Source organism: Mixophyes fleayi, chromosome 12 (genome assembly GCF_038048845.1).
Source record: "Mixophyes fleayi isolate aMixFle1 chromosome 12, aMixFle1.hap1, whole genome shotgun sequence".
NCBI classification, from domain to species: domain Eukaryota; kingdom Metazoa; phylum Chordata; class Amphibia; order Anura; family Limnodynastidae; genus Mixophyes; species Mixophyes fleayi.
In genome coordinates this window covers 82,594,117-82,609,689 of record NC_134413.1, presented here as the reverse complement: position 1 = coordinate 82,609,689, position 15,573 = coordinate 82,594,117, and the positions used below count along the sequence as shown (strand labels likewise).

Below are 15,573 nucleotides of genomic sequence, written 5' to 3'. Positions count from 1 at the left end.
TTGATCTGCCTGGTATCTATGTAAGCTCACTGTCTTCCACCATAAACAGTTCTCTTTAGGAATGAAATGCTTTAATTTTCTCATAATACCTTCCAGGTCTTTATCTTCTACCTCAATACATTCTTCATTTGTATCACAAATGCTTCTAATTGTAATCTTCTGCTTCCCCTGTGATGAAACATAGTGCAGCTCCTGAAGTGTTTTGTGTGAAAATGAAATATCTAAAACAATTCTGGAGCACTTTATTTTGGATGTGGCAGCCTACAATGTGTTTCATTGCCCCCTATGGTGATAGATGTGTTTTGGTTTGATTTGGAAAGTAAATGCACTCACAAAGGGGGTGTAGTGGCGCATAGTTTAATATGTCACTGGCTTGATTATATATGTGCTACACACTATATTGAGAAATACTACACTATATTCATATTTTTTCTTTTTATATTGCATATTTGAAATACGGGAAACTTTGGGAAGACATCACTTTTTCACAATAAAAAGACAGGGCACAAGAAGAAAAAGCTTGATAAGGATTTTATGACCATTGATTATTTTTTGGACTAGAGACACCTCTATAATATTGTTACAATCCTGTTCCAAGACTAGATCATTGCGAAGACAGGTATGAAGCCAGAAGTGAGATGAAAACATAAATAGTATTTATTGCAGCAAGAACACAAATCAGGTAATGCAGGGCAAGCACAGACCAGGTCAGGCTTGGAAAATAAACAAACATCCAGGTGTGGCAGGATAATAAGTTAAAGGTAATGCAAACAACACAGCAGGTACAGGCAACTTAGCTGAACAAATATTAACAGCAAGAGCCAGGAATTCACAGAAACTGTAAACTTGCAGAATGTTCAATAAGACAAAATTCAGGTTAGCCACCTGGTGACTGTGTACAGGTGACTAGTAAGTAGTTACTGAACAGCAGCCACAAGTATCTTAACTGAACAATGGTACAAGCAGGAGCAAGGATATCACAAGAACAGAATATTGCAATGCAGGTAATCCAAGGGATTACCCTTGGACTTGGTTTTTAAATGATTGCATACAATTGGGCATTCTATGGAATATTGTTTTTAATAATGTGCTTTCTATTGGCCTCTTATGAGTTATTTGTTTATTTCTGGCAACTCTTGAACGGTACAAAAAGAGAAAGGGAAAGGAACCTGTGTTAAAAGGCACTCTCAGGACTCACAAAGATATTGTAAAAAGTATAACTTTATTTTTTATATCTTAAAAAGAAACTTTATTGTATCGTGTAAGTCTGCCCTTAATAGGGTTCTATCTCATTAGCAAAATATTAAAAACTTAACTAAGGTGAAAAGGAAAATATAATCCAAAATAAATAGTGTTGATTAAAATAGCAGATAACTGCTAATCTGCGCTACTGTCTATGATATCCCTTGAACGGTGCTGTATTGATTGTATTTGTAATATATTAGTTTGGGAATAGCGGGTTCCTTTCAATAGCAGCTAAGAGTTGTTGACATACACAGCGCTTTTGAGGGATTTTTGGGGATTGTTATATAAAAAATGAAATATTCCTTAATAAAATTGGCCTGGCCTAGTAATTAATAGAGAAAAACATTAATAGGAAGAGAACTTTAAGACAAAACTAATTTAAAACAAAAGACATCAACAAATGTACAGGAATAATCACTGTGAAATCATAACAACACAAATATATAAACTGACAGAAAAGGAAAGAACACAAATAAAAAAAAATATAAAAACATAAAGAAACTGTCACACCCCATGTTATCCCCATGTCCACCAATTCTCTCCCACTCTGGTGTCTCTCTCCCCCTGTACCTCTATTCCTGAATGGTTCCTGGGTACATTATGTATGATTAGGTCTGAGTGCATTGTATCTACATTTACTCATGTGTTATATGGTACCGGTCTCCTTGTGGCATCTAATATCCTTATATCTCACAGGGTGAGGGCACTAACATTTCTTATAATTGCTTATAATACACTAATCTTCTAAAACTAATCAATGTATTATTGTTTTGTGCAGCACTTTTTCCTCACAGACACAAACAGCGACAAAGAAAAAACTCAATCTATTTATTCTGAATTTCTCTTACAGTTTGAGTTACAATGATCTAACAGACAGATCCTGCACCCAGCTGGCACATGGTATAAGTAATAACCAGTCCCTGAGGACACTTGATCTGTATGGTAACAATCTGGAAGGTCCTCACTTCTGTGAGTTGGGGACAGCTCTGTCCAGTCCAACATGCCGGATAGAGGAATTACGGTGAGTATAACAGATCTGTACAGGATGAGACATGTGGGAGATCAATGTATGAGATACACAGAGTACTGGTGAGGTGTCTGACATGTGTGACCACTATGTATAAGGAAGTTATTGTGTCATTAATGCTGCATTATCTGTGAGAGAACATGTCTATGGGGGAGAAAGGATGAGACAACATCTTATAGAAGGATATGGCTTATATATGGAAAGATATACTGTTATACATAGAGAGGACACAATGTTCTCACCTGTGTATTCCTAGAACATTGACCACACACATATGTGCTAGGGATGTGCACCGGCGACTTTTGAGGTCTTGTGTTTTGTGTTTTGGATCCGGATTTTCTCGATGTTTTGGGTTCGGATTTGTTTTGCAAAACACCTGCCGAAACGTTTTGGTTCGGATTTAAGGTTTTGGATTCAGATTTTTTTTGAAAAAAAACTAAAAAGTGTAAAAATCAAGTTTTTGGGCTTATTTTCACTCCTACGCTATTATTAACCTCAATAACATTCAATAACAATAATTTCCACTAATTTAAAGGCTATTCTGAACACCTCACACCTCACAATATTGTTTTTAGTCCAAATCGTTGCACCGAGGTAGCTTTCTGGACTGCCTAGTGGAGTGGCCCTGGTACACAATACCTCCTCTAACTGGTCTGAATTCCACTGCACAGATGTCTGCTCCTACCTCCTCCAACTGGTCTAAATTCCACTGCACAAATGGCGGACACCGGATGGACGTCTAACACCAACATAGCTGTTAAGGCCGCAGTTCCTCTTTTTTGGGACTGCACAAACAATTAACGTAGTAATAGAAATGGCAGTTCCTCTTTTTTGGAACTACAGAAACAAAGAACGTAGTATAACACCTCACAATAATTATTTTTTTTTAGTACAAAACGTTGCAACGAGGTATCTTTCTGGACTGCGTAGAGGAGTGTTCCCCACAATACAATTAAAAACCCATCAACTGGTCTGAATTACACCCAAAAATAGTATCTGGACTGCGTAGAGGACTGGCCACTGGCCACCACAATATAATATATAGAAAACCTTCAACAGGTCTGCATTACACCCAAAAATAGTATCTGGACTGCATAGAGGACTGGCCACTGGCCACCACAATATAATATATAGAAAACCTTCAACAGGTCTGCATTACACCCAAAAATAGTATCTGGACTGCATAGAGGACTGGCCACTGGGCACCACAATAAAAAATATATAGAAAACCTTCAACAGGTCTGAATTACACCCAAAAATAGTATCTGGACTGCGTAGAGGACTGGCCACTGGCCACCACAATATAATATATAGAAAACATTCAACAGGTCTGCATTACACCCAAAAATAGTATCTGGACTGCGTAGAGGACTGGCCACTGGCCACCACAATATAATATATAGAAAACCTTCAACAGGTCTGCATTACACCCAAAAATAGTATCTGGACTGCGTAGAGTAGTGGGCACTGGGCACCACAATAAAATATATAGAAAACCTTCAACAGGTCTGAATTACACCCAAAAATAGTATCTGGACTGCGTAGAGTAGTGGGCACTGGGCACCACAATAAAAAATATATAGAAAACCTTCAACAGGTCTGAATTACACCCAAAAATAGTATCTGGACTGCGTAGAGGACTGGCCACTGGCCACCACAATATAATATATAGAAAACCTTCAACAGGTCTGCATTACACCCAAAAATAGTATCTGGACTGCGTAGAGGACTGGCCACTGGCCACCACAATATAATATATAGAAAACCTTCAACAGGTCAGAATTACACCCAAAAATAGTATCTGGACTGCGTAGAGTAGTGGGCACTGGGCACCATAATAAAATATATAGAAAACCTTCAACAGGTCTGAATTACACCCAAAAGTAGTATCTGGACTGCGTAGAGTAGTGGGCACTGGGCACTGCTATAAAAAATATATAGAAAACCTTCAACAGGTCTGAATTACACCCAAAAGTAGTATCTGGACTGCGTAGAGTAGTGGGCACTGGGCACCACAATAAAATATATAAAAAACCTTCAACAGGTCTGCATTACACTGCACATACGGCTGCTCCTCCATCCTCTCCATCATATACATGTTGGAGTTTCAGCGTGTGAAAACCTCTTGTTTTTGATAATGTCAGTGCATTTTGAATATTTTTCAATTTGCCTCACAACACTGAATGTACTTTATTTATGATACGCATCTATCTATCTTGACTGCGTAGTGTGGTGGCCCCGGTACACAATTTGGTACCGAGGCCACAATATAATTAAAAAACCCTCCACGGGTCAGAATTCCACCAAAAAAGGGTATGGACTGCGTAGTGTGGTGTGCCCGGAACACAATTTTTTACAGCGCCAACAATATAATTAAAAAATTGGGCATCAACTGTCACCGTTGTTTAATATCTGATACACCTAAATATGGACTGCACAGTGGAGTGGCCCCGGTAGTAAATTTGGTGCCGGGGCCACAATACCTCCTCCAACTTCCAAGTGTAGTGTTTATAAAGACAGACAGCGTCGAAGTGTTATTAGTTGACTTTCTTAACCCTAAAATTGTCCCTGTTGCAAATATTTGTGCAATGGACAGTTACTTTTTCATTGAAAGACTCAAGCTTTCAAGTGTAGTGTTTATAAAATATAAACAACAATACAGTAGTTTTAGAGCACGTCAATACTTCTTGTTTTAAATTATGACAGGGCATTTTACTTTTGGTTTAATTTCTTGAATTTGTTTAAATTTGGTTTTACTTTTTGAACATGGCAAACGACTGTTGATTGGTCAAATAATGCAAAAAAAAAAGTTCCAAGATGGAATTGTCCTTGGGCCCTCACACCCACCCTTATGTTGTTGAAATAGGACATGCACACTTTAACAAACCAATCATTTCAGCGACAGGGCCTACCAAACAACTTTGGCTGAAATGATTGGTTTGTTTGGGCCCCCACACCAAAAAAGCTATTCATCTCTCCCTGTACAGACTAAACAGGCTCTACTGAGGCAAGATGTCGTCCTCATCCTCAACCTCTGATTCCTCTCCCCCTACAGTGTGTACTTCCTCCTCATCACACATTATCAATTCGTCCCCGCTGGACTCCACAACCACAGGTCCCTCTGTACTATCTGGAGGGCAGTGCTGTACTTCATTGAGGAATTGATTATTCATTTTTATAAACATCATTTTTTCAACGTTATGAGGAAGCAACCTCCTTCGCCGCTCACTGACCAGGTTCCCCGCTGCACTAAAAACTCTTTCCGAGTACACACTGGAGGGGGGACAACTCAGGTAAAATAGAGCCAGTTTGTACAGGGGCTTCCAAACTGCCTTTTTTTCCTGCCAGTAAAATTATGGACTGTCTGACATGTCTATTTGGATGGTGTCAGCAAAGTAATCATCCACAATTTTTTCTATTGTGACAGCATCCAATGCAGCGAGAGTAGACATGTCTGCAATGGTTGGCAGGTCCTTCAGTCCGGACCAGATGTTATCAGCATCCCCGCCAGCGCCTCTTTTGGGAAAACTGAGCTTTTTCCTCGCAGCCATAGATGTGGAAGAAAATGAGGGTGGAGCTGTTGGCATGTCACGGTCCTCTTCAGAGGACAATCTCCTGACCAGCAGGTCTTTGCACCGCTGTAGACTTGTGTCCGCCGGAAACAGAGACACAACATGCGCTTTAAACCGAGGATCGAGCACGGTGGCCAGAATGTATTCCTCTGACTTTAAAAGAGTGACCACCCTCGGATCCTGGCAAAGCATACGAAGGGCTACATCCACAAGAGCTACATGCTTGGTGTAATCGCAATGGCTTACCAGCTCCTCCCTCACTTTCTCCAGCTGCTTCTGCAACAGCCTGATCAGGGGAATGACCTGACTCAAGCTGGCAGTGTCGGAACTGACTTCTCATGTGGCAAGTTCAAATGGCTGCAGAACCTTGCACAACACGGAAATCAGTCTCCACTGCGCTTGACTGAGGCGCATCCCCACTCCTTTGCCTATGTCGTAGGTGGCTGTGTAGGCCTGAATGGCCTTTTGCTGCTCCTCCATCCTCTGCAGCATATAGAGGGTGGAGTTCCAGCGCGTCACAACCTCTTGTTTGAGGTGATGGCAGGGCAGGTTCAAGCTTTTTTGATGTGCCTCTAGTCTGCGGTAGGCACTGGCTGAATGCCGAAAGTGTCCAGCAATTTTGCGGGCCACCGCAAGCATCTCCTGCACACCCCTGTCACTCTTGAGGTAATGCTGCACCATCAAATTAATGGTGTGGGCAAAACATGGGACGTGCTGGAAATTGCCCATATTTAATGCCCGCACAATGTTACTGGCATTGTCTGACACCACAAATCCCCATGAGAGTCTAAGTGGGGTAAGCCACTGGGAGATAATTTCCCTCAGTTTCTCTAATATGTTGTCAGCGTTGTGCCTCTTATTAAAGCCTGTAATACACAATGTTGCCTGCCTTTGCACGAGCAGCCATTTTGTAGATGCTGCTACTGATGCAGCTGTTGCTGTGGAAGGGGATGCATCTACCCAGTGGGCTGTCACAGTCATATAGTCCTTCGTTTGCCCAGAACCACTTGTCCACATGTCCGTGGTTAAGTGGACAGTGGGTACAACCGCATTTTTTAGAGCACTGAGGACAATTGATCGTACTTCTCTGTACATTTTTGGTATCGCCTGCCTAGTGAAGTGGAATCTCGACGGGATTTGGTATCGGGGACACAATACCTCCATCAACCCTCTAAATCCCACTCCACTGATGGCGGACACTGGGCGCACGTCTATCACCAACATTGCAGTTACAGCCGCAGTTATACGCTTTGCAATAGGGTGACTACTATCGTATTTTGTGGTCATGGCAAACGACTGTTGGACGGTCAATTGTTTTGTGAAAGACTTAGCGGTCTTACGACTTCCCCTCTGGGAAGATGACCGACTAACAGCAGCAACAGCAGCAGTGGCAGTAGTAGGCGTACCGCTGCAGGATTCCTCGGATGAATCCCGTATTGAGGAGGACTCAGTCTGGCTGCTGACTTGGGCTGCAGGACTGAATCTGATGGAGATTGTGGAGGAAGTTGACGAGAAGGGTGTTGCTGGTGTGTATCCAACTGGACCACGGGATTTAGGTGTCCCTGTACCGATGACGGTCCTAGCCCTAGTTCCTGAACTAACCACTGAACTATGAAGGTTATTCAGGTGACGTATAAGGGAGGATGTTCCTAGGTGGGCAAGATCCTTACCCCTGCTTATTTGAGCTTTACATAAGCTACATATGGCCATACATTGGTTGTCTGGATTTGGATAAAAATAACTCCAGACCGAAGAGGTGCATTTTTTGGTCTTCTGACCAGGCATGACGATGGGCTTTTTCATCCCATGGACATCAACTGTTTCCCCCCCCCTGGTGCCTCATTTACAATAACCACATCACCATCCTCATCATCAAGTTCCTCCACAGCGCCAGCTACATCATCAATAGGCTCCTCCCGAGCCACCTCTTCCTGTACAGTGATGGGAAGGTCAGGCTTGACAACCACCAACACCCTTGGACTCGCCTTGAGGATTTGTGATAATTTCTCTTTAGAAGGCAGAGTTGTTTGCTGTTTTGTTGCTGACAGCATAACTCTCTTCAATTTTTTGTACGGGGGGGAGGAGGAGGAGGGATAAGATCCGTGGGTGAAGCTGAACCACTAGTCATGAACACGGGCCAGGGCCTAAGCCGTTCCTTGCCACTCCGTGTCGTAAATGGCATATTGGCAACTTTACGTTTCTCCTCAGATGATTTTAAGTTTCTCTTTTTACTACTTTTTCTTAACTTGGGCTTTTTGGATTTTACATGCCCGGTACTACGAGATTGGGCATCGGTCTTGGAAGACGACGTTGATGGCATTTCATCGTCTATGTCATGACTAGTGGCAGCAGCTTCAGCATTAGGAGGAAGTGGGTCTTGATCTTTCCCTACTTTATCCTCCAAATTTTTGGTCTCCATTATATGTAGCACAAGATACTGCAGAATGTGTGAACTTGGTAATATTGCAGTACCACTGGACTTTTACTGCTGAATGTGTGAACTTGGTAATATTGCAGTACCAATGGGCATATACTGCAGGATTGGTTGTGCAAATTTTGTGGTAATTAAAAAAAATTTAAATTGGTTTTTGGTATTTTTTTAAATAACTTTTTTTAATTTTTTTAAACACAGGGGAATATTGGGGAAATAACTATGCCCTTAGAAGCACAGAGCACAGGACACAGCACCACTGGACTGAACAGGACACAGCACAGGACCCAGCAGCACCACTGACCTCAGAAGGACAGAGCACAGGACACAGCACCACTGGACTGAGCACAGCACAGCACTGAACTGAACAGCACGAGATATAGCAGGACAGAGGACCACCTAACACACCCTCCCTCTACCCTGATCAATGCCCGAGTGAAGATGGCGGCGACTAGCGGGGAATTTATAGGATCTGAGAATCACGAGATCCGACAACGGGATTATGAGTCAGAGCCTCAGTTTCAGATTTGAATTTGGCGCCAATACCCGGATCTGTCTCGGATCCGACTCGGATCGGCAACGTTCGGGTGGGCTCGGATTTCATAAATCCGAGTGCGCTCATCTCTAATATGTGCCTATGTAGATTTGTGTGAATCTCACACTTAAACCTGCTTTTAACTGGATTGTGGTTACCTGAGGGCAGGTGTATATACACTGATGAATATGATGGAACCAGCACTATCTAATAGCTTCTGATTGGCTGAATGCGGGGCCACTGCTGAAGCAGATAGGTGCATATATTAGATGATTTTATGAGCGTATTTTAGCACTTTTTATAGTCGTACATGCGGTGAGTGGTACCTGCTGTATTAACAGTTTTCTTTTTATGTTATTCAAACCTTATAGCAAATGTGTATTTCTCTATCAAAGTAAACGTTTTAAAACATGGAAGTAAGATTATCTAACGCCTGCTGTAAACCGAGTGCATATGCTAGTGGTACAGACTTGCTAGATATAGCCCCTCCCCCTAATAGCTCTACACCCAATCAGAGCACACACTCCACATATAGACACACATGGAGAATTACTCTGTAGTCTCAGCATTCCAGCTATTAAGTGATCTGCTAACCAGTGACATCCGTTCTATACTCTGCATCCGGTGTACTGAGCCCACCAACCTGCCATTCCCATCACTTGCCCCTGGTGTCCCCATTACCATCCTCTATCCCTGCCTCCTGTGTCCCCATTACCATCCTCTATCCCTGCCTCCTGTGTCCCCATTACCATCCTCTATCCCTGCCTCCTGTGTCCCCATTACCGTCCTCTATCCCTGCCTCCCATGTCCCCATCACTGTCTTCCATCCTGGCCTCCTATGTCCCAATCACTGTCCTCCATCACCTGCCTCCAGTGTCCCAATCACTCTCCTCCATCACCTGCCTTTAGTGTCCCCATTATTTATTTATTCAAAAACGTCAGTTTCCGTAGTGTCGGATACAGAAGCAAGTAACAAATAGATGAGGTTATACACATAAGTAGCACAGATGACTGTTAGTAATGCTATGGGGACTCACATTAAGTGCAGCAAAATACATGACAGGGCGTACAAGGGAGACAGACAGTGTAAAGACATGGGACAATAGGTAGAGAGGACTCTGCCCATGAGCGCTTACATTCTAAAGGTAAAGGTTGTGGGAGGACTGGGCGTGGCTTGACTGGACATGGTGTAGGACTCATGGTGCTTCCTATCCCACATATATCTGACAAATTTTCACTTCCCTCTGCACCTAACTACCCGGAATTGTCAGCCTAGTACCAGCTGGACTTCCTGTGTCTCCCTGGTCCGTGCCCGGGTTCTATCTTACAGTCTTGCCGCCGGAACTTGCTGTTTAAGCCATGACTGTGATGTCTTGGGTAGTAGGCGGAGCACTCCCACCAACCTGTGTCCGTGGCCCCTGCTGTGTGGTCTGGCAGACTTTTGACCCCCCTCTTTGGAAGTTGCACGGTGTTGATGCAGGTGCCCCCGGTGCATTCTCTGCCACCATTGCCGTGGATTGACTCCATCGGGAGGTCGGGCGGTAAGCACCCATTTTTGATTGCATCATTACCTGGAGGCTGGAAGACAGCGGGAGTGTGCCGAACACTGTGGTGGGTGAGCTGATATCTTGTTCCTTGACCAGACAGGTAACCACTCCCCTGTATGTGAGTAACAAATCTACTTTGCAGCTTCCACCCCTCCTTAGTGCTTACTTGTGACGGTGCTATTGCCCGCATCCCTCATAGATATTGTGCAGCTCCTACCATACCGGACGCTGGAGCTGGGGGGGACTGCCTGTTTCCACTCTGGTTTGCTTGTACTCTCTGGCATTAATAAAGTAAGAAATGGCAGGGCCAGAAACTGATTGTTTTGCCTTTAGAAGTGAGTGAAATTAAGGCTCCCAATACTGCCGGTGCCCCCCCCGCCCCCCATCTCTCAACCGGTAACAATTTACAGAATCTGATATATACATTTCTGTGGTGTGAGTAACATTACGCAGACAAGTGGCCAAGCTGCCGGTGATATACAAGACATGGGCGGAGGAGTGCTGCTGTCATCAGGTAGTGATTCACAACTAATATTCTGACAGCTTAACGTCACTTGCTTTCTGAACTCCCTCCATGAGAGGCAAGATAAATTTTTTCTTGGTTTAGGCTTTGGCTAATCTATTGTTTGTTTTTTACTAATTATACTTGAATTGAAGGGGTTATACAATGTGTTTTATTTCTTTCTCCTTTAACTGGGTAAAGCACAGAGGATATACTAAGGGAGAGTGCCCTCGTCACAAGCTAGGACTGGGTAGCTCCCAAGTAGGTTAATAGTTGGGATTGTTTGAGTTTTGTTAGTCTAGACTAGGGATGTTTATGGGATTAAGTATACCAAGGATTTTGTCTAGGTATGCGGGTGGGGAGTTGGGATAGTAGATAGGATGTGTGAAGTAGTTCCACTTGCACTCTTTGCCAAAGCATTACAATACGATTCACACTTGACAAGATTGATTCTAAAATGCTATGTGCTTCTACAATACTACATGATTCTTTATTCTTACAATTTGCAATGTAATTCCTTGAAATACGCAGTGTTCAGCTATAAGATGTATTGGGAAAAGACTCTCATGTCTTTAAAAATAAATCATGGGGTCACCTAGAGTGGGGAGCTTAGGTTCCTCTTGTGGAACGTATGGGGGCTTAATGATCGCTGGTTCTCACACAGACCAAAAAGTATAACTCTGATATGGCATGTCTTGTACTGGCTCTGAAGAAGTCCTGGGTGGGATGAGCGTATCACTCGGTCCACTCCTCACACTCATGGGGGGTATCGATACTGATAAAAAAGAATTTAAGATTTGTTGGCCAGGACGGAACTGCAAAACAAGACTATCTGCATTTCTAACTGGTCAGGGACCATGCAATTCCAGACGGAAAAAATTGCCATGGTGTTTCGAGCCTACTATGAGGACTTGTATGCCTCTAGGGCAGACACCTTTGCACCCAAGCTGTATGACTACCTGTCCCGAGTGCGTCTTCCCTGGTCTCTTTAGAGGCTGTAGATTCTCTCGAGGCCCCCATTACTGTAGAGGAAATTGAGGCGGCCATAGCATCTTCTCCATGTAACAAGGCCCTGGGTGTGGATGGACTACCCATGGAGCTGTACAAAAAAGTTGGCACTTTCTTTATTTCTAATCTATTGGAGCAATATAATGAATTCTATGAGGCGGGAGCTCTAAAAATTCTTGTACCCACTGCATCATTCCCCAGTTTATCGCCCAAGGCAGCTCTTCTCTCAAATTAATAAATACATGTAATAAATACATGTCCTCTGTTGAAGCACTCAGAAAGCAGTAAGTGTTGAAAAAGCAAAGTTCATTTATTCTTCCGATATGCAATGTATAATTCTTAGTTCTAGGTTAGAATAAAACTGGTTACAGATTCAACTTACACAGATTATAAGCATGTAAACCCACTCCTTTAACAGACATCACTAATCATACGGCGGCTAAGTGGTTAGCACTTCTGCTTCACAGCGTTATGAGTTCAATTCCCGGCCATGGCCTTATCTGTGTGGAGTTGGTATGTTGGAAAAACCCAGGAATGTCATAACAAAATGGCTCACCCTGCTAAGACTCTCCTCAAGTTTTCCTATTGCCGATAACAGAGCAAACATTGTTTGTAAAATTTCTGGAAAATTTCGGCATTCAGCGACCGCATGTAGAACATTGCAGCAGCATTAAAAAAAAAAGTCATCTGCCATGCCACCAATTGAAGCAAATGGTAATGATGTGGAATTCCACACTTTATATGCTTCAGTGTCACACAATACACCCCTAGTATTTACTAGCAAGGAAGTATGACTTGGCCGCAAGTGATGCGCATGCTCCAAGACAGTCACCAGCTTCTGACACCTAATGGCATCTAAAATATACATTGCATTTTCTGATACTGTGAATAGAATCGAGATTTTCATAGATAACATTACAAACAAGTATTTCCAAATTAGCACAATATTAAAGTAATTCTATCGTTTTAAAATAAGCATTGCCCAATCAATTGTATGTGTTTCCAAAGCACATGGTGGTTTATTTTAGCAGATGTAAATAATCAACAATTTCAATACATTATTATATTATTATAAAGTACAATACAGCACAGCCAATACCAAAAGTTACATACATACATACCGCTGCAATCGCTGCGCTTCCATGGGTCCCAATGGAACAGTGTATCTGTTAGATAACTGTGGTCAGAGTAGACTGACCCTGGTGGGGGATGCAGCTAATATATACAGTCAGTGTTTCATTGTGAACAATAGAGATGACGTAGCTTGCTTCCATAGGTCCAGGCACAGGGTGGCTTCAGGGTAAACAGTTCATAGGCTGATTCAATCTAAGGAATCCAAAGGAGGGGGTCGTCTCTCCAGGGGGTCTGCTCCTTTCATAGCCAGCATCATACAAAGGTTTATTCTCTAATATCAATAACTAAAGTATGCAATGTGCGATCTCTTCGCCGACTGCACCGGACAGCTGCTGATGATTAGGGCTTCAATATGATATCAGGCATGACACCTTTCCTATAACCTAAACCTTTAATAACACTAAAATGTACATATAATCATATTATATAAACTAATAATAAACCAAATGCTATCTGCTCATAAATTACAGTGTAACGGAACCAATATGAATTGTATAAATAACTAAATGTTGTAATGCGAGTGTGTGCGTGCGTATTTTACCGTGCGATCGCATCACGCCACGTGTTACGTGGCGTACGCTTCGCAATACGCACGGCAAACCAATATTAAACCAATATACTTTCGTTCATCCAATTATACAACTTCAACAACAATAAAACTTTACAAATTATAAATCAATATCAAGGTCATATGGCTGAATCTGGCCAATCCAGACATACTGTCAGTTTTCATTTTTCTATATTACATCCCATCCGTATATAAATATCTTCCTATAACATTAAGTTCTTAAATATGCTTTCGTATAAAAAACATTTATGAAGCTCTCACTAGAAAATAACTTGGGAGAAAGAGATAATATACTTTTGAAAACGACTCTGGGCAGCACAGTGCCTTAGTGGTTAGCACTTCTGCCTCATTGGGGTTATGAATTTGATTCCCGATCATGGCCTTATCTGTGCGAGTTTGTATGTTCTCTCCGTGTTTGCATGGGTTTCCTCCGGGTGCTCCGGTTTCCTCCCACACTCCAAAAACATACTTGTAGGTTAATTGGCTGCTATCAAAATTGAACCTCTTCTGTCTCTCTCTGGCTGTTTGTCTGTGTGTGTATATTAGGGAATTTAGACTGTAAGCTCCAATGGGGCAGGGACTGATGTGAATGAGTTCTTTGTACAGCTCTGCTTAATCAGTGGCGCTATATAAATAAATGATGATGATCATATCACATACTTTGAAATAATACACTACAAATGTAAAGATATCAGTTATAAATGCTTTTGACAGATATTTCATCAAACAGAAAACCTATATGCCTAGGTCAAGGAGCATATGTGACCTTTACATTCCTAAGGCTTATGCCTACCTAGAACATCTGGTATCTATTTGAACATCCTGTAGAGCATGAGGCCCCTTATTCATTCTAAGAGACATAGAAAGCATTTAACCCTTATACATAATACAAACAGTCCAAATATTCTATCTGAACACTTATAATACATTAAAAATATTTCAACTTATATAATTGTACCATAATTTAATCTATTACACCTCTCTAGTCTGGGGGGAGAAATGAGCACGTATTGTGTTGACCTCCTTATGCCGGTGCCGGACAGCAGGAGGCTTGGTCCTCCCTGACTTCAGGGCTCACTACTTTACTGCACAGCTGGTGCATCTCCAGAGGTGGATTGAAGAGTCTTTGACAGCTGACCTGACAAGTTTCTTTAGAGGATGTACAGGATTTGACAGACAACCCATACAGGTCCTACTGAGCACCAGAGTCACAAGAACGATTCTGCCATTGCTTAAGTAGGCCCTAATGATCTGAAAAATTGTAAAGGGAACATTAGAACCGGTGGGATTTGACACGGAGACTGCGCTATGGACCAATAGCACACTCCCGGAGCTTTGCAAATTATGACAGTTTCAATGGTGGAGGGCCGCGGGAATTACGTCCCCTGAGCAAATATATTGCAATGGGGTCCTCAAATCATTTGCACAATTAGAAGCAGATTTCCACTTACAGAATAATCTCCTAGAGCCGCCACGGCTCGTGACAATACTTACGCTATATTGCCATACGGATACCATGTTTTGTTTTGTGTTTTTTATGATGATGTGCAATGCGCTATCTGAATTGTTATTATGCAACTAATAAATACTGTGGAATGCAACATGTCTTGGAACTATATCATGTTTTTATTTTCTTGTGCTGTTATTTAAAAAATCTCAATAAAAATATTTAATGTAAAAAAAAAAAAAAAGGTGGTGAGAGACAGGAGGACCAGTTAGGAGAAAAATGGAGATGGTGATATTACGAGGGTCGGCAACATTGGCGGCGGGAGGAAAATAAAGAGCTTGGATTTGGAGATGTTGAATTTGAGGATGCGCTGTGACATCCATGTAGCTACAGCCGAGAGACAGCTAGATACTTGGGTTAGAAAGGCAGAAGAGCGGCCAGGGGAGGAAAGATAGATTTGCGTGTCATCAGCATAGACGTAGTATTAGAGGCCAAATGATTGAATAAGTTCACCGAGAGAGGTGGTGTAGAGAGAGAAGAGCAGAAGGCCAAGGACA

General features: G+C 42.3%; 2 protein-coding genes across 4 annotated transcripts in view; one reads left to right on the top strand and one right to left on the bottom strand.

Moving 5' to 3' along the window:
* LOC142108564 (uncharacterized) overlaps positions 1-15,573 on the bottom strand; it is a 625,828-nt gene that overhangs the window by 472,949 nt on the left and 137,306 nt on the right. The gene's annotated exons all lie outside the window — the stretch shown is intronic.
* The window catches only part of LOC142108401 (NACHT, LRR and PYD domains-containing protein 12-like), a 133,298-nt gene that overhangs the window by 29,030 nt on the left and 88,695 nt on the right, over positions 1-15,573 (top strand). Inside the window, exon 4 of the mRNA XM_075192024.1 lies at positions 2,096-2,266. Within this exon, the coding sequence (XP_075048125.1) occupies positions 2,096-2,266 (171 nt within the window). The remainder of the gene's footprint in view (positions 1-2,095; positions 2,267-15,573) is intronic.